The sequence below is a fragment of the Cokeromyces recurvatus genome (assembly GCF_025118155.1).
Source record: "Cokeromyces recurvatus strain NRRL 2243 chromosome Unknown BX663scaffold_7, whole genome shotgun sequence".
In the NCBI taxonomy this organism is placed as follows: Eukaryota; Fungi; Mucoromycota; class Mucoromycetes; order Mucorales; family Mucoraceae; genus Cokeromyces; species Cokeromyces recurvatus.
The window spans coordinates 893804-920511 of NW_026251393.1; the positions used below are offsets into that span (position 1 = coordinate 893804).

General features: G+C 28.8%; 12 protein-coding genes and 1 non-coding gene across 13 annotated transcripts; 8 read left to right on the plus strand and 5 right to left on the minus strand.

Annotated features, from left to right (window-relative positions):
* Window positions 1–15: 15 nt before the first annotated feature.
* On the plus strand, window positions 16–89 carry BX663DRAFT_t55. The gene has a single exon. It is a non-coding gene; the product is annotated as a tRNA-Asn (tRNA).
* Window positions 90–547: 458 nt separating this feature from the next.
* BX663DRAFT_503763 (NUC188 domain-containing protein) lies at window positions 548–3498 on the minus strand. The gene is made up of 7 exons (XM_051526817.1): window positions 3290–3498; window positions 3108–3222; window positions 2950–3046; window positions 2603–2855; window positions 2131–2535; window positions 863–2071; window positions 548–774 (listed from the first exon to the last, which is right to left on the minus strand). The coding sequence occupies exons 1-6, from the start codon at window positions 3313–3315 to the stop codon at window positions 1030–1032; spliced, it is 1938 nt and encodes a 645-aa protein (XP_051384828.1). The 5' UTR covers window positions 3316–3498; the 3' UTR covers window positions 548–774; window positions 863–1029.
* Window positions 3499–3948: 450 nt separating this feature from the next.
* BX663DRAFT_503767 (nucleotide-diphospho-sugar transferase) lies at window positions 3949–5292 on the plus strand. The gene is made up of 4 exons (XM_051526818.1): window positions 3949–4078; window positions 4179–4556; window positions 4636–4806; window positions 4876–5292. The coding sequence occupies exons 1-4, from the start codon at window positions 4028–4030 to the stop codon at window positions 5224–5226; spliced, it is 951 nt and encodes a 316-aa protein (XP_051384829.1). The 5' UTR covers window positions 3949–4027; the 3' UTR covers window positions 5227–5292.
* BX663DRAFT_469940 (uncharacterized protein) lies at window positions 5287–8255 on the plus strand (the record flags this gene model as incomplete). Its single annotated transcript, XM_051524120.1, has 9 exons — window positions 5287–5485; window positions 5551–5637; window positions 5722–5930; window positions 5989–6158; window positions 6224–6461; window positions 6535–7607; window positions 7665–7977; window positions 8038–8073; window positions 8133–8255. Exons 1-9 carry the CDS (start codon window positions 5353–5355, stop codon window positions 8253–8255), a joined length of 2382 nt encoding a protein of 793 aa, XP_051384830.1. The 5' UTR covers window positions 5287–5352.
* A 169-nt stretch (window positions 8256–8424) lies between these two features.
* Window positions 8425–9463, minus strand: BX663DRAFT_430970 (terpenoid cyclases/protein prenyltransferase alpha-alpha toroid; the record flags this gene model as incomplete). Its single annotated transcript, XM_051522838.1, has 4 exons — window positions 8425–8796; window positions 8854–8986; window positions 9044–9195; window positions 9272–9463. Coding segments are annotated over 4 exons (849 nt in total), but the record flags the coding sequence as incomplete, so codon positions are not given.
* A 281-nt stretch (window positions 9464–9744) lies between these two features.
* Window positions 9745–11458, plus strand: BX663DRAFT_330231 (uncharacterized protein). The gene is made up of 7 exons (XM_051522123.1): window positions 9745–9796; window positions 9873–9970; window positions 10054–10123; window positions 10181–10357; window positions 10408–10772; window positions 10839–10966; window positions 11058–11458. Exons 2-7 carry the CDS (start codon window positions 9877–9879, stop codon window positions 11106–11108), a joined length of 885 nt encoding a protein of 294 aa, XP_051384832.1. The 5' UTR covers window positions 9745–9796; window positions 9873–9876; the 3' UTR covers window positions 11109–11458.
* Window positions 11459–11742: 284 nt separating this feature from the next.
* Window positions 11743–12859, minus strand: BX663DRAFT_330200 (uncharacterized protein). Its single transcript, XM_051522122.1, has 4 exons — window positions 12649–12859; window positions 12530–12589; window positions 12332–12472; window positions 11743–12272 (listed from the first exon to the last, which is right to left on the minus strand). The coding sequence occupies exons 1-4, from the start codon at window positions 12794–12796 to the stop codon at window positions 11869–11871; spliced, it is 753 nt and encodes a 250-aa protein (XP_051384833.1). The 5' UTR covers window positions 12797–12859; the 3' UTR covers window positions 11743–11868.
* A 93-nt stretch (window positions 12860–12952) lies between these two features.
* Window positions 12953–13464, plus strand: BX663DRAFT_431075 (SOH1-domain-containing protein; the record flags this gene model as incomplete). The annotated part of the gene is made up of 3 exons (XM_051522850.1): window positions 12953–13037; window positions 13119–13215; window positions 13281–13464. The coding sequence occupies 3 exons, from the start codon at window positions 12953–12955 to the stop codon at window positions 13462–13464; spliced, it is 366 nt and encodes a 121-aa protein (XP_051384834.1).
* Window positions 13465–13610: 146 nt separating this feature from the next.
* BX663DRAFT_550479 (uncharacterized protein) lies at window positions 13611–14045 on the minus strand (the record flags this gene model as incomplete). Its single annotated transcript, XM_051531216.1, has 1 exon — window positions 13611–14045. One exon carries the CDS (start codon window positions 14043–14045, stop codon window positions 13611–13613), a length of 435 nt encoding a protein of 144 aa, XP_051384835.1.
* An 86-nt stretch (window positions 14046–14131) lies between these two features.
* Window positions 14132–16184, minus strand: BX663DRAFT_503790 (tRNA A64-2'-O-ribosylphosphate transferase). Its single transcript, XM_051526819.1, has 8 exons — window positions 16021–16184; window positions 15868–15950; window positions 15763–15803; window positions 15100–15684; window positions 14637–15039; window positions 14465–14554; window positions 14354–14412; window positions 14132–14297 (listed from the first exon to the last, which is right to left on the minus strand). The coding sequence occupies exons 1-8, from the start codon at window positions 16095–16097 to the stop codon at window positions 14229–14231; spliced, it is 1407 nt and encodes a 468-aa protein (XP_051384836.1). The 5' UTR covers window positions 16098–16184; the 3' UTR covers window positions 14132–14228.
* Window positions 16185–17145: 961 nt separating this feature from the next.
* On the plus strand, window positions 17146–18027 carry BX663DRAFT_503794 (uncharacterized protein). The gene is given in 5 exon segments (XM_051526820.1): window positions 17146–17496; window positions 17523–17538; window positions 17558–17760; window positions 17787–17932; window positions 17986–18027. 2 exon segments carry the CDS (start codon window positions 17568–17570, stop codon window positions 17870–17872), a joined length of 279 nt encoding a protein of 92 aa, XP_051384837.1. The 5' UTR covers window positions 17146–17496; window positions 17523–17538; window positions 17558–17567; the 3' UTR covers window positions 17873–17932; window positions 17986–18027.
* A 3180-nt stretch (window positions 18028–21207) lies between these two features.
* Window positions 21208–22168, plus strand: BX663DRAFT_535650 (uncharacterized protein; the record flags this gene model as incomplete). The annotated part of the gene is made up of 2 exons (XM_051530603.1): window positions 21208–21241; window positions 21919–22168. 2 exons carry the CDS (start codon window positions 21208–21210, stop codon window positions 22107–22109), a joined length of 225 nt encoding a protein of 74 aa, XP_051384838.1. The 3' UTR covers window positions 22110–22168.
* Window positions 22169–25124: 2956 nt separating this feature from the next.
* Window positions 25125–26701, plus strand: BX663DRAFT_431029 (uncharacterized protein; the record flags this gene model as incomplete). The annotated part of the gene is made up of 5 exons (XM_051522845.1): window positions 25125–25201; window positions 25253–25307; window positions 25415–25542; window positions 25605–25905; window positions 25994–26701. The coding sequence occupies 5 exons, from the start codon at window positions 25125–25127 to the stop codon at window positions 26699–26701; spliced, it is 1269 nt and encodes a 422-aa protein (XP_051384839.1).
* Window positions 26702–26708: the final 7 nt, after the last annotated feature.

A 26708-nucleotide genomic window follows, 5' to 3' on the forward strand; every position in this document is an offset into this window, starting at 1 on the left:
AAAAAACCAACAAGAGCTTCTATGGCGCAATTGGCTAGCGCGTCTGACTGTTAATCAGGAGGTTGGTGGTTCGAGCCCACCTAGGAGCGTTTCATTTTTTTTCAATTTTCATCCCTTTCCTGCCTGCAATTTTTTTTTTTTTTTTTTTTTTTTTTTTTTTTTTTTTTTTTTTTTTTTTTTTGTTGAAAATAACTATTCTTTTGCAATAATAATAATAAAAAGGTAATAATTTTTTTAAAAGGAAGGATAAAGTAGCTTCTTTTTTTTATAAATGTTTAGTAATAGGTAGTAGTGATATTGTTATTGTCTAATTAGTGTTGATAACAAAAATATTTCTTTATTTTACTAAACTATATTTATTACTTTTTATATCTTTTGCATTGTTATAACAAAGTAAATTATAATAGTTATACTAAGCTGGTTATAATAAAAAAAATATATGAGATAATGTAAAGCTGTTTATTGTTGAAGAAAGTATAATAATACGGAAATAGTTTAAGTATAACGCGTCTTTAAATTTAAAACTAATAATAATAATAATAAATCTCACAATAATAAATTTATTAAATAATTACTTTATATTATTATCACAACTAATACGATAAAACTGTCAATTACATATATATTGAATGAGGAAAGAAAATTAATTTATTTTAGGTATGAAAAATGACAGATATTTTATTTATCTAATATAAAAGTTCAAGTTGAGCTGGCCTTGCCTTTAAAGAGGATGTATTTCTTATAAGAACAACCATCTTTACAGAACGATTTTGCCTATTTTATCAATAAGAAAAAAAAAGTTTATTAAATTGATTGATTACTATAGAATGACAATGATAATAATAATAAAAAAAAAACTTACGATTTATCTATGGATTTAAGCTTTTTTAATCCACTCATTGTACAAGCACCTATGCCAAAACCATAACCAAGACTTAAAGAAAAATTACCGTTTGTTATATAACCTATCTGTTGTTGCTTTGAAGGTAATTCAAATGACTTATATATATATGGATCAGTTGTAAATTGTTAAGACCTTTGTAATCTTATATGTCTAAAACATACCTTATCTACATCAGTATCTAATTCTAAAAATTCCTTCATCTTTCTTTTACTTTTTTTTAAAGGTGATGATTTTTGACGAATACGATATGTATAATATTGATATTCCTCAGGGTCTTCTAACAAATAAATCATAGCATTAACTAAAGGCTTTCCACGGTCAATATATTTTACACGAATTTTAATGAGTAGGTCATCCATATAAAAATCCGACAAATGCAATGACGGATCTAGTCCTCGTTGGCGTATTAATGCTTCTAATGTTGATTGGTAGTTTTGTGTTGTTGAAGAATCTAAAAGAGATAACACTAAACGTTCTCCATTTATCAATGAATATCTAGGACGTGCTGACAAATGTTCCTGATTTTCTTTTCCTTCTTCAATAACATCCATACGATCTACTGTAGATAAACTTTCAAATGCGCATTCAAATGGATGGTCAACTCCACGTTTAGCATAGTTAACACGTTTTGCAGGAGGGCGCCTCTGCCAAACGTTTTCTGCTGCCTTTTGAACCATCTTACGATGAGCTTCAAAGGCTCGTGTACCTGGATAATCTTGTGGAAAACAAGGATAACCACTTTCAAAATGCATAGCATGCACATCTTCATATCCAGCTACACGGGCTCCTGCAAATACAAATGATTTCCAAAATGCAAGCCCAAATCCACGGGGAATAATTAATGTCCATCCTTCTACAAACTCATGTGAAGATAGAGGTTGGGGTGATTGATTATTATAGATTGGTCCTCCTCGCTGAATTAATAAAAGGGGAATTTGACTATCTTCTGGTGTAGCTTCTAGTTTAGTACCTGGTATTAAGTTCTTTTCACGACGTATATTCAATCCATAATCAGATATTTTATTATCAAACAAGGATTGACGCAATTCTTTATTCCAAATAGTTGTTTCCGCTGCATCTGATGGCCATTGATCCAAAATATGCTGAATATTTTTTTGATTCTCATTAGAAATTGTGTTAGTCCTTGGTGGTACTTTTTGAGGGAATCTAAATGTTATTCAACTATTAGTTTTTTTTTTCTTTTTCCTTTTTTTTTTCTTTTTTACTTTAATCGAGGATCTTGAACAACAAGACCAATAACAGTTCCAGGAGACATTGAACAAGAAGAACGGAGCTCTTTTAATCTATTCCATACATTGTTGCCCTTGATGGATTCATCGGGAATAGGATCAAGAATAGTCTGTAATAAAGCTGTTGATCGTGGACCAGTCAATTCAAATCGTAAAATGTCATCACGCAAGTCGTTTAACTGAATATTGGTTGTTTTTGTTTCTTTAATTGCCATTTTTAAATATATATTGGCCTCATGAACTGCAGAAGGATGAATCCATAGCCAGATTGTATCAGTCGTCTTTGGTTTCCATAAAAATGAAATTGGACAAATAAGTTTCAATGGGTATCCTAAATACTCATATAAATGAGTATATCCAATCCTTTTACCGCTAATATACCTAACCAAAACCAAAATATAAATATTATACATTTGGCAAACAAAAAGTATGTGGTGTATAGATATACCTTTCACTTCCAACAGAAGATAGTCCAGCATCTGTCATTGTATTTAACACTTTAATGATATCGTTTTTATCACCCTTTAACTCAATACAAGCCATATAAGATGCATCATGTATAATTGAAAGACGAGTAAATGATCGATATGTAACACGGATTGATTTTGTGTTTGGACGTGCTGCAATTCGATGACCCCATATATCATTCATTTTCATTCTTTTTGTATGCCACATGTGAGTTTCTAACCATTTTTTTGATTCTATAAGAGAGTATATGAGTAACTACATACATACATACATACATATATATATATATATATATTAAAATGATTGCATCATATTTTGTTTATTTACTTTGACGTCTAAGAAATTCTTCTACTGTATTTCTAGGCGTTTTGATCTTTTTAATCTTTTTACGTATCAATGGAGCATTAGGTGCTGAACAGTAAGCCTAACAAAAAAAAGTGTTTAATATATATGTACCATTTAATCAATAATATGCATAATATTACTTCTTTTGCTGCCTTTGCTCTTAATCTAGCAGGGAGCCTATTTATATTATGGCTTGCTGCACGACGACGAAGGCCTCGAGGAAGTGATTGAAAAGCAAGTTCGTTAAGTGCATAACTATTTTTTTTTAAAAAAAAATAAAGTATTAAATTACTGTAATATTAGCCATTCTTTATATAATTACCTAGCTCTTTTAATGGCTGTTTGCATTTCATTAATCTCCGTTATACGCGCCAACGCATATCTATCAGCTTCAATTGGCCCAGTTACTCTTGGTATGTTCTCAGCTATAAAGAGTATGTATTTTGACGATTAACTTTTCAATTTTTCTTTTAAAAAAAGAAAAAAACTTGTTTATACTAAACATTACTGAGGCTATTGTCTGTTTTATTATGTGTTCCAATTTGTCGAATTGACTTATTTCTTTCTACATGTAAAATCCAAATGTTAACATGAAGTTGAATCGATCGATTTCAAAAAAAAAAAAAGAAAAAATACCTCTTCTTTTTTGTTTTCCAGAGAGATTGTTATCATTTGTTGATTTTGAAGTAGCTGAACTTACATTACTCAATACTTCTGAACCTTCTCTACTGTTAGGCTTGGATGACATTACAATGAATGATTAATGTAAATTAAAAAAAAAAAGAGCACATTACAGTCACGAAGATCAGAAATAATAATAATAATAAAAAAAAAAAAAAATTCTTGAAAAAGTCAAATTGTTGTGCCTTAATTTTTATTGGTTAAAGCATTTACTTGCTTTTTTGTGTGCAGATACTTTATTGGCTGCTAAAACTAAAAATTAATTTATAAATAAACGCTTTACTTTTCCCTTTTTCTTCTTGACAAACCAAAAAAAATATAAAAGAGGAGAGAAGATAAATAGCAACAGCAACAATAGAAGGAAACCGAGTCTTTCATTATGGTGTTTTTATATTTTATATCTATTATTTTTATTACAGTGATAGCTTTAGTATGTAACAAGCATATAATTGCCTTTTAAGCAGACAATTTATAGTTCCTTATTGTCCTTTTTTTTTTTTTTTTTTTTTTTTTTTTTTTTTTTCAAATAGCTATTTGGGTTTTTATTATTTTGTTCGCCCAAGCCAAGAAGTAGAACAGAAAATGAAAAATATTTTAGAAATGCAAAGTCCTCTAAACAGTTGCTGCTACCAAGTCTATTTGATAAAGCTAGTGTGAGTTTATCGTGTATTGTACCTGCATTTGATGAAAGTAAGCGATTACCGAAAATGCTAGAAGAGACAGTCGATTATTTAGAAACAGTTAAAAATAAAGATACCACGTTTAGTTATGAAATTATTATTGTTGATGATGGTAGCAGAGATAATACTTGTGAAGTAGCCATGGCTTTTGCCAAGAAAATGCCTCATGTTGATATTCGACTTCTTGTTCTGGATAAAAATAGAGGAAAAGGGGGTGCTGTCACTCAGGTAATATTAAAAGGGATAATAATAATAAAAAGGCAATGTTAAGTGGACAAAGCTTTGTTAATATCAAGTAATAATAAAGGGAATGTTATCAGCTCGAGGCGAACTATGCTTAATGGTAGATGCTGATGGAGCAACTAAATTCTCAGATCTTGGTAAACTTTTAAAAGAAATGGATCGAATCAAAAAAGATGATAAGGGAGTTGTTATTGGTTCTCGTTCACATTTAGTTACCACCGAAGCTGTTGTTAAGGTAAATACATATGTCACTTGATGTATGCATACACACACAAAAAAAAAAAACTAAATTAGGGATGATTAGCGATCTTTTATTAGGAATTTTTTAATGCGTGGTTTTCACACATTAGTCTACATTTTTGGTATTCGTGGTATTGAAGATACTCAGTGTGGATTTAAGTTATTTACTCGTAAATCAGCTCAAATTATATTCCCTAATATGCATGTAGAAAGATGGATTTTTGATATCGAATGTCTCATGATTGCTCAAATTCAAAAAATGCCCATTTCTGAAATTCAAGTTACTTGGCATGAGATTGATGGATCTAAAGTTAATTTAATGGTTGATTCAATGAAAATGGCTGTTGATTTATTACTTATTAGACTTAATTATGTTTTCGGCTTTTGGTCTGTAAATACTAAGAAATTCAAATAATAAATGTGTATGATTATATAATTGCGCTTAACTGAAAAATAAACGTTTTTTTTTTTATTTCTTTTATTTTTTATTTTTATTTTTATTTTTTATTTTTATTTTTTATTTAAATAAATAAATAAAAATATGTCTATCACGATTAACGCTATTGATAAAGAATCTATTCATAAAATTTGTTCAGGGCAAGTAGTACTTGACTTGGCTACTGCAGTAAAAGAATTAGTAGAAAATAGTATTGATGCTGGCGCTACCTCAATTGGTACAAGATAGAATTAATATGCCACTTTAGTAGACTGAATCTAACATGATTACTTTCACATGTAGATGTCAATTTCAAAGAAAGTGGTATCGAGCGAATTGAAGTAATTGATGATGGATCTGGTATTGATCCAGCTAATTATGAAACTCTAGGTAAAATGTTACAACAACAACAACAAAAAAAAAAAAAAAACTATGGTAATAATAATTTATAACTTTTTTTTTTTATAATGGTAGCTCTCAAGCATTATACTTCCAAATTGAATAGTTTCGAAGATTTAGAAAAAGTACTTACGTTTGGTTTCCGAGGGGAAGCACTTAGTTCATTATGTGCACTATCTCAACTGACTGTTATTACAGCTACAAAAGATCAAGCACCAATGGGTATCAAGCTAGAATACGATAGAAATGGTATTTTGATCTCTAAAACACCTGTTTCACGAACTGTAAACACCAAATCATAAAAAAATATACGTATATAATCTAATATATTTGTTTATCTAGAACGGTACAACTATTCAATTATCTAATATATTTCATTCTTTACCTGTGCGATTACAAGAATTCAAAAGAAATATTAAGCGAGAATATAGCAAGGCATTGACTTTTTTACAAGCATATTCAATCATATCAGTAAATACACGTATATCTGTATCGAATCAAACAGGAAAGAGGTAGATTTTATTACAACTTCCTTCTATAAACGTATATAAATAAATATTTTCATCTTTTTATATAGACCAAGTATGAAAATCATGTCAACGACAAAAAATAAGGAAATCAGTGCAAATATTTCAAATATATTTGGAGCAAAGTTAGCATCACAGATTATACCATTTAAAGTAGATTTAGAGCCAGTTCTTGGGAAAGAAGGATCTTTAGAGGGTTATATCTCAAAGCCAGAATGGGGGCTTGGAAGAAATAGTTCTGATCGACAATATTTCTATATTAATGGTAGACCATGTATACTTTCCAAGGTGAGAGCATTTTTTTTTTAAATCAATAACTCTTTGGTTAACTTTTTCTTTTTCTTTTCTTTTTAATTATTAGATGGCGAAAACATTTAACGAAATATATCGTATTTTTATTTCTAATCAATATCCTGTTGTTATTGCTAATTTTAAAATACCTACAGATGCGTATGATGTTAATGTAAGCCCAGACAAAAGAACAATTTTTATCCATCAAGAAGCTAAGATTGTGGATGCCATCATGAATCAGCTAAAGGAACAGTTAGAACCGAGTCGATCTACATTCCAAATTAACGCACTTATGTCTTTAGCTACATCTAATGAAACGCCTATATCAGAAACTAAAAATCATAACAATGCAGATGATGAACAGTCAAATATAATATCGCCATTAAGAAACACAGTTAATAACCTATCATTGTTATCATCTTCACCAGCTCCAGCACTACGCTCTTTGCCGTCACTAAAAAGTTTTACTAATTCAGGCTCAATCACTAGGAAAAACAATAATGAAAGCATTTCAAAATATAACAAGCCAATAAGTATAAAACGATCATACGGTACTAGTACAGCAACAATAAATCCTTATATAAGCAAAAAGTCCAAAATAGATTCAGTTATAGATATAGATAATGCAGAAGAAGACAAAATGGAAGATGTTGAAACATCTGATACTAGTTTACTCAAGATGCAAACAACGAAAGCACCTGAAGTAGACACTAAAATAGAGGAAATGGAATTTGACACACGAGAATATGTGGAAACTGTTACTGGTATTAAATCATATAGTGGATTATGGAAAACAGTAGGACGTATTTTGACCATTAAATCTAATACGTGCTTTGACTATTTGAAGGAAAATAGCAATACGATTGAAGAAAACTCTAGCTTTATTTCAACATCAGAAACTATTGAAAATGCAGGAATAACAAATACAGCTGATAACGAGAAAGCAACTAGAGCATTAAGCCGTGTAATTCATAAACCTGATTTTGCTAGAATGAAAGTAATTGGGCAATTTAACCTTGGTTTTATAATAACGATATTGGATAATCAAGATCTTTACATTATAGATCAACATGCTTCAGATGAAAAATATAATTTTGAAATATTACAGCGAACTACACAAATTAAGGGTCAAAAATTAATTAGGTAAATTTTTTATTTATCCTTAAAACCCTCCTCCTTTTTATTAAATATGCCATTTAGTTCGCATGTTTTAGATTTAACAGCAGCTGAAGAACATATCGTCATGGATAATCTTGATATTTTTAAAGCAAATGGCTTTGATGTACAAGTATTGCCTGATAATGAACCTACAAAACGTATTTGTGTCATTTCTCAGCCCGTTAGTAAAAATACAATGTTTGATAAAAAGGATTTTAGTGAAATTATATTTTTAATTAATGAACATCCTGGTGAAATGGTTCGTTGTAGTCGTAACAGAGCTATGTTTGCATCTCGAGCATGTCATAAGGCAGCTCGTATTGGTGATAGTTTAAACAAAAGTCAAATGATAAAGGTAACGAAAACGAAAAGTAAATAAATTTTTATTTTAACCTTTTTTCTTTTTTTTTTTAAGATTGTTCAACATATGGGCGAAATTGATCAACCTTGGGTAACTAAAAAAAAAAAAAAAAAAAAAAAAAAAGACCTGCATTAACTTATCTATTTTAGAATTGTCCCCATGGCCGCCCCACCATGCGTCATTTATTAAGTCTTTCGCATCATAAACAATTACATACAAAACAAAAGCATACTTTATCGTTCACAGGAACAATTCCTCTATTTAAAGAATAAAAATAGGTTTATTTTTTCCAGAAAACTGACTTTTGTATTAAATTATTGTAAGCAGACATAGGCAGATTTAAAGCGCTGTTTAATGGCTGAATTCCTGGTTCTTGTAAAAGTGAAAGGACTGCAACACCCATATAAGAATGCAATAAATCTAAACAAAGGAAAAATATAACTACCTAATCTTTTTTTCATATATCTCTGTTTTACCTGGATATGAGTCTGGATCTTTACCAAATCCACCTAATTTAAACTGACAGTCGATTAAAAAATCCTTTAATTTTTCATGTTGAACCATATTAAACGAGTTCAGCATATCTAAAGAAGCACCAATCCAAAAACCATAACAAACATCTTGTAATTTATTAGGTCTACCCTGAAATCCTCCACCTGATGTTTGACGGAAAAGACACCACTCTATTAATTTTTGCTTATTTACAATTCCATCTTCCAATTTATTCATTAAAGCTAAAGCTGCCACGCCACAAAAAGTTGATCCACCATGAGCTTCTTGTTCAGGACATTGTGCCATAGCATATTCATAGGACTAAAAAAAAAAGTTAAGGGAAGGGGTCATAAATTAAATATATATTTTCTGATCTACCTGTAGCTGCTTAATATGTTCAACTGTTTTATCTATATTTATACCGGACCAATCATTAAGAATGTAAGAGATCGAGCAGGCACAATATATAAATCTAACATCCCTTTCTAAACTTTGAAAACTAGGGGCAATACTATAAAGGAGAATTAGTTGTTTTAAATATAGATTTTTTTTTTTAAAGTTATATTACCTTCCATCTTCTTGTTGTAACAAACTCAGAGTTTTTATGATGGCATCCTTATTTACACCTGAAAGGTCATCACCTAACAACAACAAATTCGATAAGGCAGTATATGTGTTTGCTATATGACTAGAATCATAGTATTGAAATGGGCATGTTGTCTGATATACCACATATAAATATATTTATTCCTTTTTTTTTTTTTTTTTTTTTTTTTTTTCGAACGAAACCACTTACTGCATTTGGTTCAAATTTTCTTCCTGACCAAGATGAACCTCTAAATCCACAATAAGCTTCGTTAGCATCAGGAATTTCCCCTGTTGGTAATACTTGTTGAGCATATATCCAATCAATCCAATCCTTCTTATTTTCTGCTGACACATTGGAATCAAGCTCGCCTAATAGACTTAAAGCACCTAAACAAAAAAGGCAAGTGTCATTCTTATTTTAACATTAGAAGTAAATTCAACAATAAGTTCTTCTTATTATAATCTACCTGTTGGTCTCGGTTTGTGTATAGTGAGTAGGTAACATAGTAAGATTGGTTTTGAAATATTTTACAAGATCCTTCTTAGAAATGGATCTTACATTACTTTTTTCAGATCCCATTATTTGCAAAGACGCTGTTAAACTCGTGTTTTGATGAAGAAAAGAAAGTTAAATTATTTTTAATTTTGCTCCGAAAAAAAAAAATACAGTAATTTTTCTTTCGATTAATATTTCGCATAAAATACAATCAAGCAATTCATCAGAATTACTCAAGTGTGCTATATTCCTTTATACATTAAAAAACGATTATAATTAAATGGAAAAAAGACTTATTTTTACTTAATTGTAGTCCAATGTCCATTACGATTAAAAATAACATTTTGGCTGTATTTATAGTTCAATTTGATGTTCATAAAGGAAATGTTATTGAATGGCAATATCCAAATGGTAAATAAATTGTACATACATACATACATACATATATATATGTATATAATATAACTAATTAAGTTGTAAATATGAAAATATAGATGTCGATTTAGAAGGTGTAGAGTATCAAGCTATTTGTAGTGGTTTGCATAGAGTAGAGTCAGATATTATGTAAGAGGCAAAATAACATTCTATACTGGTAAATATCTCAGTTTTTTTTTTATATAGTTATTTTTACCGTCAAGATAAATATGGAATTAGTGTCTTTAGAAATATAGCAACAAATTCTATTGAAGAGAGAGGTGCTTGTATGAAGGCTATCGGGCTTCTTGTAAAACCAACGGAACATACCGATTTATGCGGCGAAGTTTGGAGTCATGCCCCTTTTCTAAAAGAGGAATTGATGTATGTAATAATTGTATTCTATAATAACACTACTGAATATTTTCTATTAGTAAACATATGGATTCCTCTTCAGAAGCTACTATTGATCCTAGACGATATGACTGTTTAATAGAATATTATACTCGTCATCAAATGAAAAGGGAATTCATAAATAAGGCAAACAATAGAACATATAGTGCTCCGAGTATATCAAGCTCAATTGACAATAGTAGCGTCAACTATAGTCTTCGAAAGATATCAATACAAAATGAAGAAAGACAAGAAAACCATAATATTTTATTTAGTATGGATTCTTCTTTTCCTGATTTTGTTCAGCAATTAGGCCCGAATATATTTGTCTTATGGAAAGCAGCATTATTAAGGAAAAGAATTGTATTATTAAATATGCCGCCAATGGAAGCTACTTGCAAATATGGTATTTGCAAATAATTATTATTCATTATTATTAAGTGTAGCTTATTCTGTCTCTTTTTCTGTCTAGTATATAATATTCATCAACTAGGACAGATACCAGTTCAATTTCAAAATAATAATAATATTCGCCCTTTATTTACTATAGGCGTTAATGATATACCTCAACTTGAAGAAATGAATCATCAAAGCTACATTGCATGTAAAATTGCATATATATATATATACATATAACTTGATTTATATATATACATATATGCTTATATAGCTAATACGTACTCATTCATAGGTACATCTGATTCTATATTCCAATCAAAAACAAATTTATATGATTTATTAGTTAGGTTACCACAACAAACAGCCTCTTTTGCTCACTATCAACCGCAAATCAAATCTATTTCTATGGCAACTGAACATAATTCAGCCGATTTAACAAGATTTAAAATCTTATGGTCATTATTATCACCCAATATTCCCTGGTCTCAAGTGATAGATAAAGAACCTAAAGGTAGTTTCAACATGGTTTCTACTTTATTCACAGGCATATGTTACTGGCTTTATGAAGAAAATAGATTAGATCATTATTCTTTCATGCCTACCCTTGCAGGTTGTAATTGGCAAAATTTGTTTGTTGGATCGAATATTAGAAGAGGCCGTTTATATATATCCGAGGAAGAAAACAGATTATTATTAATGCATAATAATGAAGAAGATACAACTGAAATTAATCACAACGAAATATACCATGCCGTGAATAAAGATATAGCTACAAAAGAAATTATTTTAAGGTACAAAAAAAGAAAAAGATATATGTATTGTTATATTAAATTTACATGTATTTCTATTTAGATTCTTCCATGACTTAAATTATTTCTTACTTGTCAAGTTACAACACATTTTATCAATGCGTGAAGAAAATGGAACTCACAATCACTTAATTATGCTTTATCCAAAAGATATGGTACAATTAGGACTAGACCCTCAACATGATGCTTCATTTATCATAGAGCTTGCTCAGCTCTATTTTAACAAAAGAGTTCAAGTATTTAGTTGGAGACATCTGTGTTATATCAGATCATGTTGCTGTTAAATAAATAACTTTATGTTATAAGTATTTGCTTACAACGCCATAAATCAATAGCCAGTCGTACTGTTTCTAAACATTTAGGTACACCTAACATAGTAGTTGAAGGTGGCAGTTTAGCTCTAATAGTTTCAATCTGCTCTTTGGACCAGAATTGCTGCATATAGTAATATGGTACTTGTTGTTGGCCTTCTAACTTTATATGAACATCATTTATATTTGAATCTAGTATTAAAACACATTGGTAATTTGTGAGTGATGTTCTCTGTTGCTGTAAAGCATTCATTGAAAACGTATCATAAATATGAATAGGATGTTTTGTAAATTCCAAAAAAGTCTGCTTCTTTAACATATTTTCTGTATGCTCTATCATATCTTTTCTAAAAGCAATTGAATTACTTCTAAAAAGACTCTTGTAAGCTGTAGGACATAAATTAAGTGAATTGAAAATTATTCAGCTATATGTGTACATTTATTACCTCCTTTTTCTAGCTCATTCAAAATTTTTCTATCAAGCTTTACATAATATCCAAATCCTTGCTTTGATGCTCCTATTGTTGGGAAGGCCCAATAAAGCTTTGTTTGCGGATGCCAGGCAGTACTGAATCGAAGTAGTAATTCTAATTTGCTAAGGTTAACAATATAATTAAAATAATTTATATTTTGCTCATCCTTACCTGAAGGAAGCATACGACCAGAAAAAGAACAATATCTTAATGGCGATGATAATATAGCCGCTAAATATAAAGCATGTTAATATATTTTATATAAATGCTAATATAATACTAATGAATACCGTGAGGGCTTGTTACTAATTTCGCTTCTATTGAATTAGGCGATTGTTTTATAGTTTGACATAATTTGGATTTACTCGGCTTTTCATCTCTATAATTAACTTTTGTTTTCAAATCTTTAATTATAGCTGCAATGGTTCTTTTTGACATTTTTAAGTGAAGAGTAAGGGGAGGAGGGCTTAATTATGGCAATATTATATTTTTTAAAACTCCTTATTTTTTTATTTTTATTTTTATTCATATTTGTATTGATATTTTTTTTTTTTTTTTTTTTTTTTTTTTTTTTTTTTTTCTAACATTTAAACCATGCTGGATACAGAAGAGGAGAAAAGAAGATTTCAGATTGAACTTGAATTCATCCAATGTTTATCTAATCCTTGGTATTTAAATAGTAAATCAAACATTTCATTAAACATTTATGAAATTAAATGAACTGAATTTACAATTTATTCGTATAAATGTACATTCATAGATCTTGCACAACAGCAGTATTTTAAAGATCCAGCATTCCTTAATTATTTAAAATATTTGCAGTACTGGAAAAAACCAGAATATGTAAAGTTTGTCGTGTAAAGTATACAAGGATGTAATAATGGAATAAGCCTGTTAATAGTAGATATATATATACATATAGCTATCCACATGCTTTATATTTTTTAGATTTGTTACAAAATGCTCAGTTTAGAGATTATATAAGCACCTCAGAAAATACCCAAGAAATGCATCGCATGCAATATTATCACTGGCAGTACTTACGTAACCCACCAAAAGTAAATACAACAACTGTTGATGAAGTCAAAGAAGAAATAAACAAATAAAATACATTCATGTATTTTATTAAAAAGAGAAAAACATAAAAAACATAGAAGAAAAAAAAATAAAAAAAAAATAAAAAAAAGAAAAGAAAATAAAGTAAAAGAAAAAAAAAAAAAGAAAAAAGCAAAATAAGGCTGTGGACTCCTTGTTAATTAGTGGTAGTTAGAGGAGTTGAAGGTAAACATGAAGAAGTAGAAGTAGATGAAGATAAACCTTTTGCTGTAATTCTAGTATTACTACGCTTTAAAGCCATAGCAGTCTTCCTTGCTTGTTTTTTTTCTTCCCTTAAGGCTAAACGTGCTTTAGCTCTTCTTTCTTGTCGTGACAACGGCTTACTATTAGTATTTATTTTATTACTATCATGATTTATGGTACTGTCAATCGTAGTAATAGGTAGCACTTTACTAGTAATAATAGGCTGTTCTTCCAACTTTTCTGTAGAGGACGAAATTATTTCTACCCAATCTCCTTCAACAGTTGTAGTTGTTTCCTCATATCTCTGCTGTTGTTCATAACTATTAATAAATGCTTGTTGTTGGACGTTATTACCATTATACCAAGAAGACAACCAAGCAGAAAACATTTATTATTTGTTTAAAAAAAAAAGAGATATTTATTTAACTTCACAACCACAGCTTTAAGAAAATAAAAATAAAAAAGATAATATGTATACTTTTATATAAATGTACATTATTGTAACTTTATTAATAACGTGATGAGATCATGCTTCGCTACTTTATATAAACACGGCATTATCAAGTAAAAATTATGATAATTTCAAATGACTCATAAAAAATGTATTGAGTCTCTTTAATGTAACTCTTGAGGGTGAAGCCTATAGTTATATGTTTGAATATAATAAACACGATAAATATAATATTATAAATATACCTTTTCCCAATGTGATATAATCTTGACTAGTTGGTGTTGGACCAATTTTTTATCCACTACTATATATAAGGTTATTTCATTATGTAATTTATATATATTCGTAAATACTACCTCGTGCACTTTTGTCTTTTAATAATTGCCCATCAAGATCAAAATAGTAAATTAAGATGGCTAATAAAATACCTACTGAGTGATCTTTACCTAATTGTATATGTGCGTTAATATTGCATACAGTATATATATAAATATACAAACACACATATACATATATATACATATTTACCTGTAGAACACTGAACAAGTATTTTTTTATTTTTTAAAATTGGATCACGTACAAAATCAATTGCTTTTTGTATACTTGATCCAAATATAATTTGCCCTTTTTTACCTTCTGGTATAGGTAAATATAAATAGTGGTCATTTTCTATCGGTACCTCTTCTTCGCTATTACTGCAATTAATGACATAATCAAATACTTCCCAGCAATGAGGTGGTTTATTACATTTAGCAGAGTTACCAATAGCTAATGTAGTTGGTTTAATAAATGCATAATTCTTTTCATTCGTCTCTTCTTCTAGTTTTTTCGATTTGTATAACAAGACTATATTTTTTACATTTCCTTCACATTCTCCTGAACTTGTCAATATTTCATCTCGATGCTTCCACAACATATTTGGTGTTAATCCCTATATATATACATACATTTGTAAATATTATAGAATTATCTATTAGTAGATATTTTTTACCATAGCCCAAGCTTCTTGGTCATCTCCTGAACCTTGTACATACAAGTACCCAGCCCTTAATTGATATCCAGCTTCTACTGCTTCAGAAGCACTTAGGCAAATCACAGGACAAAAATCTATGTCATCAGCATCAAAATCAGGAGGGGAGCTGATCAATGTGTCATAAGATTTAGGTGTATACCAAATGGGTCTTAGGGGTTTTTTTAACTCTTTGGAAACAGTTTCCATGTCAACACCCGAATCTAATAATTTTTCAACAAATCCATCAATTTTAGCTTCAATCTGTGCATGCTCTGAACGAGAGACAGTGGAAGGTAAAGAATGAAATTCTACATCCCAACACTCATTATTATTACTATAACCTCGATACCTAGCAACAGCACGATTCACTGTGCAACACCAAATAGGTATTGTTTTCGATAAGGCATCTGGAATACGTTTTCCTTTTCGAGTTGAATCAACAATAATGCCGCCGTTATGTTTCATAAGAATGGGAATAAGGTGAAGATTATTGCGTCGAATGTTGAAATCCCAAATATGCATGTGTCCATCGGTTGATTTAAAATAAGCTGAATATGCTTTTTTCTAAAAAATAAAAAATAAGTAAAAATAAATCATATATATACACACATAAATATATACATGCACAGTTATTTTTATTACCTTTGTACAATCAATATACCAAGAACCACAGCGTTCATTTGCTTTATTATCATTTCATTTATTAACACAATATTTATTTTTAATATGAAATTCTTTTATCTTTACCAATAAGTGCTAGATTAGGTAACAGATCTGTAATTTCCATAACAAACGATGCATCATCAACAATCGATCGAAGACGATTATATCTAAGCTCAGAACAAAATATGATCTTAGTCTTTGTATACTTTAAATAACGGACTAAAATGAAAACTTTACATGTTTTTATCGTCATTTCTAATTAATTTTGACTCGAAATTAAACTCATTTCTCTCAGAAAATAGATCCTCATCCATGTTACAATCTAAATTACATTTTTTTTAAAAGAAAAAAGTAAAAAAATAAGTACTTATTCAACTTTTTCCTTTTCAAAATGATATGCCTAATACAGTACTTCAATAATGTGTTGCTAAATAGCTATTACTGCCGCTCTTATAATTACAAGTTATACATTTGTAAAAAATGAGCGGTCACAAAGTACAGTCTGATCGACAAAAAAAAAAAAAAAATAGTTCTACTGTAATCCAGAAGACTAATTTATGATATTATCAGGATCTGCTTTAACTTTTGCTTTTTTGTACAAAAGGAAAAAGCATTGACTCAGTTATAATCAAATAACATTAGTATTCTTAAATCAACACAATGTGTATCTGAATACTAACATTGTTTCATGATTCATGTTCTTGAACAGCTATTTTTATTTCTTTGATTTCAGGATTTATTAATATAAATACAAGCAGTTGTTTAAACACAAAATAATCTTTAACCTTTAATTCTTCTATCTCATTTTTATTTTATTTTTCTTTCATTGAATAAAAACAGTCTCAAACTATACTTCCTTTTGTTCTTCTTCTCTTTTTATTTTTCTTTTCTCTTTATTTTTTTCTCTATTATATTACGTTCCATCACACCTTTATCAAGGTTATAAAAATAAATATTTAGAAATGATACGATATCTTATTTAGTTGACACATTTAGATGATTGGATGTCATTAAGTTTTATATTATTTATAAGATGTTATATACAGTAAGGTATGATGTCTTTTATTATATGTTCAGACTTATAGTTTGTCCTGTAATATGTAATTCATCTTTTCTAATATTGCTTATGCTTATATCCAGAGCCTGCTCTATAATAAATATCATAAAAAGGTTCATATCTACTATAACTCAACCGATATAACAAAGTATATCATTTGATGTTACAATATAGCTTATTTATAATAATAATAGTAAATGTTAATAATAAAAGTAATTTTTTTTTTCTGTTCATACATATACATTATAGACTGTTCCATAATCCAACGATAAGGATTACAAAAAAAAAAACGAGAGCAAATCAATGTAGTAGTACTAGTAGTAGTGGTAGTAGTAATAGATAATACTGGTATTGTGTAGTGATTATTAATATTAGTAAAGATGTGTTGGTAGTAGTATTGTAGTTGTAGGTATAAATGGCGGTGGTGGTATAAGTGGGGTGTTTATAGTAAATATAGCCCTATGTGTATCCTCTATTTCTGATGAAAGTAACACGGGTGTTTGGAGAGTGACTAGAATTCGCAGCATATTTAGCCCAAGCCTAGGCTGTGGAATCGAATCACTTCAAGGGTTCCCCACCAAATCAAATGAACCCTTAATTTTTTTAATTATTCTTATTTTTGTACTACACCAGCAACTCCTTTTTTTTTTTTTTTTTTTTTTTTTTTTTTTTTTTTTTTTAAAGCAGCAGCATGAATAATGACGATGATGAAAAAGGATGATGTGTTATGGTTATATTCTACCAAGCAACGGTAGTATATACAGAAGGAACAGTAGTGATCACAACTTTGCTATTATTACCTGATACTATTATAGTTAGATCATATATCAGAAACAAATTCTTTAAACGCTCCCCTCCTTTTTATATAAATGTATACACATATCATATGAATGTATATTATGTACTTTGGTACCATTATGGTCCTCAAGCCATAGAAAGATAATAGAGTGTCCAAAAAGCCTTATTTTAAGCATATACAGATACAAATCTATAGTTGCTATGTTTGATCATAATCAACCTCTCAGGATATAATCACAAGTAAACGTAATGTACAGATTCATTTAATTGATTAGCAAGCTTCTCCAGCTAATAATAAATTATGTTATGGCTTACTTAGGAACAAAGACTATAAAAAAAAGCTCTACCAAGAATATTGTAATAACAATTAATATCTCTCTATAAACTAGTATAAAGAAGAATGTTCTCGATTACTTCAAAAAAAGAAGATATTGATAAATATAACAATTCTGTCACTGTAACAGTAATAAATGCAAGACATTCCTTTTCCAGAAATATTCAACATTTTTTTTTCTTTTATTTTACTGAAACGTTATCTAGATATTGTATAAACAAAATAAACAATCTTAGCTCTTCCTTAATCCAATTTTATATATTTAAAGTTCATATTTTGCCTCACAAAATATATATTTGTATATATATGATTATCATGTTATTAGAAATAGGTTGCGAAATTTATGTTATTTACTAATTTTTTCATGACTTGTTCGTTCGTTAAATATATTTTCTTTATTATCAGATTTATATAAATACAAAATATATTATCATAAAAGCATACTATTTACTCTATATTTTATTTTAATTGAAGATTTTTAGCACAATATTCAAAATTTAACAAAAGTTGATGCTGGCCAAATCTTGATGAGTGATTATGATAGCCGCATATACATCAAGGTCAATAGCCATGCATCAACGAAACAAAATCTGATTTCGATGGTAAAGCAGTATCTTGTTCCTGAGAAAAAATATATTCTAATCCATAGAACGGATTAGAAAATTTTGCTGAACGTAGGTATAGCAATTTTTTTTTTTTTTTTTTTTTTTTTTTTTTTTTTTTTTTTTTTTTTTAGGAAAAATAGGCATCATCAAACCTAATTATTCTAATAAATATTTTCGTCACAAAAAGAGATATTTATATTGTTCCTGAGCTAAAATGTAGCAACAGTAGAGATTTGAAAAAAAAAGAAAGAAAATTTTGTTTGTTATAAAAATACATTTCCTCCTTTATATTTGGTATATCATTCTTCTTATCTCCCTTTTAGCCTTTATAAGGTTTCTTTACAGCCATTGTAATAACTGGAATAGAACCGATTCATTTTAATGTACGTTAAATAAAATAAATAATAATAATTATATTGCAGCAAATCTAAAGTTTCTTGATCATGATATAATCTGTATCTTCTTGTGAACCTAATTTGAATATATGGCTTCCCACTTTATAGAAACCTTGACATGTATAAAAGTTAATAGCTGAAGGATTATGCTCCCAAACACCTAACCACACCGCATTGTTTGTTTGCCTAATTGACGGGCTTTTTCAAGACTTGATGTCATGAACTGACTTATAATGCCATGTTTCATGATTAAACATGCAGATCATAAATTTATTTAAGAAATTCTATCTTGAATCTCTCTTGATCCGCTCCATCTAATAATATTAAAATCACTAACACTTTATTATCTATAACATATCTTATTCGGTTGTAACCAACACTTTTTTGATTCGCATCTTATCTTAGACTTCTTTAACAATCCTTATAAATACTCTATCAATTTAAGTTCATAAATAAAAATGATTGACTTTAGAACTATTGTTCCGTCTCATTGACTTTTTTTTTTTATCTTTTTGTTATTTTCATTTTATAATATTTTTTATTTGATATTTTACAAGTAATATCACAGTTTTACCTATGATTTTAACAGTTAGGTATTCATATAAGAATATCTAAGATCAGGGAGGCATTAGAAAAATATTAGTTACGACAGAATAATCCTACTTAGTATTGTCAGTAGAGTGTACCAACTTCTTTAAGTTTATAAAACATGAAGAAGTATAATACATAAATAAGTTGAAGTCGCTTTCCTTTATATTATTTGCTCAGATACTTTAAGTCTAGAATTTAATAACTCTGACTATACCTATTTATTTCGATGGTCGTTGAATTCTTATTAAAAAAAAATTGTTTGATGATATAAGATTATAGCATATGCATGCATAAAAGGGAAATATTTTTTTATTTTATTTTTTTTTGAATACCACAACTCAGCAACTACAGCTAAAAGTTTGGGTTTATAAACAAAAAAATTGTGGTAAATAAAATAACTTGATCGGAAAGGGTAGCGCCTTTCTGTTGGCCAAGCGGCGATCATGGAGAGATGAACTTTGTTAGCTGTAGATGGGAGTGATTAAATAATAAAATCGGGGTTAGTTCTGAGCTTTAATGATAACATGCTACCTTCCAGGATCCAATGTTCAACACCAGGCCTTCAAATGGAGGTCGATAAAAAGATGTTGTTAAATCGCGGGGTAATTTCCTACCATGCAAGAGAGGAAAGCCCGCAGCATTGAGGGCATTCCTGGGAGTAACACGGCTGTAGTAGAAGCAAACAAGAACAGAATCTAATCCACCTCTACACTATAAAGGACTTCCTCTTCAATAATTTTTTTTTCTCATATAAAATAAAAAAAAATGAAAAAAAAAAGAAGGATGGGCTCTAAAGTTAATACGTATTGTGTAGTACAATTGCTATAAAAAGTTACACGTTATTTATTTAGAACTACTGTCATACTTGTTGCGGTTACAGAATACTTGTAAATTATAATATGTAACAGTAAGGAAATAGTATAAACTACTTGTGTGGTTATACTCAAAGACTTGAAATAGAAGAAATATTATGTAAAGAATTGACAAACGAAGAAGATATTATTAAATTTAACAAATTAAAAAACAACAACAATATAAAATAAATAGCAAATTCTTAATAATGAGGACACAACGAAGGACTGATAGCGCAAAAAATAGTATGAAACTGATGGCAGACTTGTTATAGCTGATACATCACATAAGCTATCCAACATTAAAAATAATTACTCTAATAAGGAAGGATATTAAGGATATTGACTTAGTGGCCAAAGCTGATAAAAATGATAGAAGATATATGAATCATTTTAACATTGGTAGTTGGGTAAGAAATGTAGAGAGCTAAAAAACCTTTAGAAGTTGTGACAATGATCAAATAGGTAAATTTGTTATTACCTTAGTGAATTCTACAATAAATATTTAATACCAAAACTTGGTTATATAAGACAAAGAACCTATGGATCGAGGCTATAAATCGTTAAAATGAAAGTTATGGGCGTATTTTAAGTTACAAAAAAAAATGCAATTTTGATTTTTGATTTTTTCAGAACGAATTCTAACGTTAGAGTAAATATCATTCATTTCTGATTGATGTACACATAAGTCTCTAAGAATTAAAATTGGGTATCTCTAATATGATGGATGCTGAAGCTTTTGATAAGTTCTTAATTGCTAGTCTCCAATCAGCACGAAACTAAAATCCGTATAATGAATGTAATTGATATGGATAATCCTATATTGGGTAAAGTTATTAAAGTCGCTTATCACACATATGAGGATAATTAACAAAAATTATAACAGTAATGTGAGTTCAAATAATGTGCGTGGTAAATGTGATGGTATGACTTAAAGAAGAAAAGAAAGAGAAAGAGAACAGAAGGAAGTATAGTTTGAGACTTGTTTATTCAATGCAAAAAGAATGATATAAAGACTATTTCGTGTCTACACAACTACATGTATTTATACTAATGAATCCTAAATCAAAGAAATAAAATAACTAGAAAAGAACAAGAGTCATGGAACAATATTAGTATTCATATATACACGTCTTGTTGATTCAAGAGACTGATCTGATTAAGTTTTAAATAAAAAATTTATTATTCAATCTGAGTATATGTTCCTGATATTTTTTATATTTTATTTTATTAGATCAAAGACGACCTGAATCCTTTGTCGAGGTTATAAAAATAAATATGTAGAAATGATACGATATCTTATTTAGTTGATACATCTAGACGATTGGATGTCGATAAGTTTTATATTATTTACAAGATGTTATATACAGAGTTTTATTTCATATTCAGGCTTATAGTTTATCCTTTATTATGTAATTCATCTATTATAATATTACTTATGCTTATATACAGAGTTTGTTCTATAACAACTATAAGTACGTGTATCTTCCTCCATATTCGCCAGAGCTTAATCCCATCAAGCAATTTTGGGCGTTAATTAAACGTAAAGTTAGACGTGAAAAGCTTAAAGATACCGAAACCCTGCAAGAAAGAATTGTCGGTGCTGCGAATGAAGTTCCTATTCAACATTTTGAAAATATAATTCAACACTCAAAGAACCAGTTTGATAACTGTTTGAATCATATTCCAATTTAATACCTAATATTTTTATTTAAAATAAAGTATGAAATGACCCTCTCACAATCCATGAATTGAACTTCAAACAACCAGTGTTTTTTTTTTTTTTTTTTTTTTTTTTTTTTTTTTTTTTTTTTTTTTTTTTGCTAATTTCTTGTGTTTCCTCTTCTCCCCCCCCATTTTTTTTAAATCTGCGTGAGGAAACACAAGAAATTAGCAAAAAAAAAAAATATGTATACTTTTCATATCCTCAGTATTTACATTGCTGCATATAGTAAATCATAATAATTTACTATATGACCTATACGTATCATAAATTAAATAAATAATGAGGCTTATATGTTTAGATTGTTCATATACGTCTTTATCTTGTTTCTTCTTACTAAATTAGGGTCTATGAAAATATTTAAATTGATTTCCTTGTATATAAAATGATAATATTATGATAAAGTAATTATATATATACTATACTATACTATACTATACTGTACTGTACTATGTAGTAATAAAGATAAGATAACATTAGCTTATGTACGCTCTAGATTTTGCTTATTGTTGTTTGTTACACGCTACTTTCTATATAGTATAGTAATATTATTTACATATTGTATACATGTTTCCTCTTTTGAATTCCTACTTTCTCCTTTGTTTATCCTTTTTAATTAGTACATGTTAATCCTTACCTTCTCCTTTTTGAAAAGGTATATTTTATGTTTTGCTTATAATAATGTATACATGACCAAGAATATAAAAAGATATAAAATGTTCAATGCTTTGTTTTATTACAGAAGAGTAGTTAGTTAATTGTATAGAATACAAATTATTATTAATATTTATTTACTTTTTTTGATGAAACATATTCCTTCTTTAGACTGCAGTAGTACACATAATAATTTTAGCTTTTTTTTTTTTTTTAAAAAAATTTATACAATGCATAATTTTCATAATTAATCACACGTATATTTTAATACACTTACTCTACTTTTTCTCTCCTTAAAAAAAGTAAGCTAAAAAAAAAAAGAAAAATAAAAAAAAAGGATATAAACACGCCTTATTTTTTAAACAAAATTCCTCTTTCTTCCCTATTATCCTTCTTCTTCTTTATTATCTTTTTTTACTATTATCCTTCTTCTTCTCTGTTTATTATCTTTTCTTATTATCCTTCTTCTTCTCTATTTATTCTCTTATCTTATTCTCTATTTATTATCCTTCTTCTTCTCTATTTATTCTCTTATCTTATCCTCTTTCTTCTTCTTCTTCTTCTTCTTTAAAAACCATAGACTTGAACATAATGATGACGATATACATATAAATATATCTCTATCTATGCGGGACACATTGACAGGTAGATGTGAAGGTGGGCAACTAGTATATCATTCTACCCTTTACTGATGGGTAATAGGTAGAGGGTAGGCGTCTCTATATCCCCACCGGGCTGGGTGCAACAAATGGGTCTCTTCAGCAACTTGGTCTCAACAATCGTCATTCTAGTACTATCTCTCCATAATGTTATATTTTAGACCCACCACCCCATATTTTAGACCTGAATGTTCAATTGGCTTTTTATTGACTTTTTATTTTATTTTTTATAAAATAATGTTCTTACTAACTTTTACTTTTTAGCTCTTTTTTATATATAAAATATGTATTATTGCTTATAAACTGTATAATTGTAATAAAATCTATTATTTTCTAAATATTATTTAAAAGTGTGAATTTTCTTTAATGTATTTCTTGAATATGTGCTCAACATAATAATAATAATTAAGATGTGTAGTGTATAGCTGGATAGACAGCTTCTTCTTTATTAATGTATATGTATACACATGGAAAAAATGTGTATGGATCACTAAATTCATTATGAATCAAATATACACTTCTTTATTACCAATGATGAATAGCTTGTAAGTGGAAAAAAATATTTAAATAAAGTATTAATACACTTTTGTTCATGTTACTGGTTTCTATCTTTACATGTAAAAAGAAAGAAAAAGAAAAAAAAAAGATATCTTTCTTATTCAATACAAACTAGTCAAGTTTAAAGTTACTCATTTAGCCCATGTTGATGCAAATTAACTTTTAAAATCATGACTTTTTTAAATGGCACACACTCAATTAATCTACGCATCTGAGAGAATAATTCCTTTTATCATTTACAAGATATCAAAGTATACATAAGGAAGTTTTTTTTTCTTTTATATTTTGGTCTTTAACAAATAACTGAATTAGTTCACAAGTTAATTAAACTTTATGCTGCTAAAGAAGGATAATTATCAATAAACTTGAAATGTGTTCAATGTTACAAAGGCAAAGTCACGTACTATCATAGCCCCTAGTGTAATAAATGTACAGTTAAAGATTCCAAAAGCTCACAGCACCATCGAAAAAAAAAAAAGGCTTTAGGTGGGGTTGTCAAGAAGCCAGAGACAGGAAAAGGTGGGTACGGTAACTGGCGATTACTTTAATTTTATCGCTAGCACGATAGACAAATTCAAAGAGTTTAAGGAGCATTATCTGATAATGAACAACTGTCCTATTCATAAACACGTTGATATTCAAAAGTATATTGAAGCTCATGGTTACTGTTATGTTTATCTTCCTCCCTTACTTACCTGAACTAAATCCAATTGAACAGTTTTGGTCTGTTTGCAAGAGTGAAGTCAAGAGGGAAATACTACTTGAAGAAGAAATGTTGTCTGAGAATATCAGAGAAGCTTGCAACAGTGTGCTCGTAAGCGACCTCCAAGGATTTTGCAGGCATTCAGTGTCAAGATTTGAAGACTGTTTAAATAAAAATCCGATTTAATAAAGATATGTCAATGCATCAATTTTTATTCCGTTAGTGCTCGATTTTTTTTTTTTTTTTTTTTTTTTTTTAATCATACTTGAAATTTATTTTGGTTAGTGCGTGAAAATATTTTTAAAAAGTGCGCGAATAATTTCGAAAAAATACTGTATTTCTTTGTATTTCATTACTCGATTTTTTTTTTTTTTTTTTTTTTTTTTCTGAGATATCATTTTGATAAAAGGCATATGCATCCTAGAAGCGTATTTAATTCTGAACCTGATTTTAAGCAATTAGCTGAAGAATTTGAAAGTTTTAAGAAATAGTAAGTAAAACGGTTACTATTTTTTCCCCTAAGAAATTAATGATATACAAGTGTTAAAATAGGTACTAATAATAGAGGTTATATCGACTTTAAAGATCCACAAGCTGTTAAGTAAATAAACCCTCCCTTTTTTTTTGAGTCGATATATAATTTAATATTTGTTAAACTAGAGAGTTATGTATATGTTTATTAAAAAAGAACTTCAATCTTGAGGTGGATTTTCCTATCGACACTTTATGTCCAGCAGTACCTAATAGATTGAATTATATTCTATGGTTAGAGGATCTATTAGATGACACATTATCGAAGGAAGAAAAAAAATGTATTAAAGGCATTGACATGTAAAGAAGATAAGAGCAAACTTATTACCTTTTTTTTCATAATTTATGTAACGATTTATTAGTGGCGTTGGTGCATCGTGCATTTACCCATTACTAGGATGCATTACAAACCCATCTTGGTCTTTTTTGGGTACTGAGATCAATGAAAGATCGATTCAATATGCAAATGAAAACATAAAAAGGAACAATTTGGAAACTCGAATCACAATTAAACATAATCCGAACGCAAATAAAATATTTTTACCTTCATTATTAGAAGATGATGTTAAGAATTATGCGTTTTGTATGTGTAATCCTCCTTTCTACAGTAGCCAAGAAGAAATTGAATTAGGCTTACTTAATAAAGAAATAGAACCGTCTTCAGTAAAAAAAAAAAAAAAAAAAAAAAAAAATCTTTGATATTATTTTATATAATTGAACTAATCAATATTTGATTCTCTTTATACATAAGATTTGTACGGGATCTAACAACGAAATGATCACAGAGGGTGGAGAATTTGGCTTCGTTAAATCAATGATTTTGGAAAGTGTAATATTAAAAAAGAAAATAAGATGGTATACAAGTATGATTGGACTAAAACGAACAATTCGACCTCTAATACGAGTACTTGAAGATCAGCAAATTTATAATTATGCAGTAACAAGCTTTACACAGGGTAAAACAGTACGATGGGCTATTGCTTGGTCTTTTTATTTAGAGCGTCCAATATCGGCCTATACAATTGAATCATGGAATCCTGTTTATCAATTTCAAATCAAGCTACCCAAGGATATTAATCATATATTTGAAGGCATCAAACATATCCTTGATGATTTAGAAATAAAATATGATAAAATAGAACAAGATAGCACAAAGACTATCATTCTTCATTGCAATGCAGAGAAGAATACTTGGTCAAGGGCAGCTAGGAGACAAAAAGCGAAAAAACAAAAACTGTCACATTATCAAGAAGAAGAAAAAGAAAAAGCAACCAATAGCCCTTTTTTCATATTTAAATTAATTATCTCTGCTTCCAGTCAACAAACGGAAAGTAATTTTCAAATTGTTTGGATTGAAGGAGGTCATAAAGCTCAATTTGAAGGGTTTTGGTCACATTTAAAAAAGAGAATCGAGGAACATTGTGGTATACATAAAGGAACTAGTTTTTCATCAAAATAAAAAATAT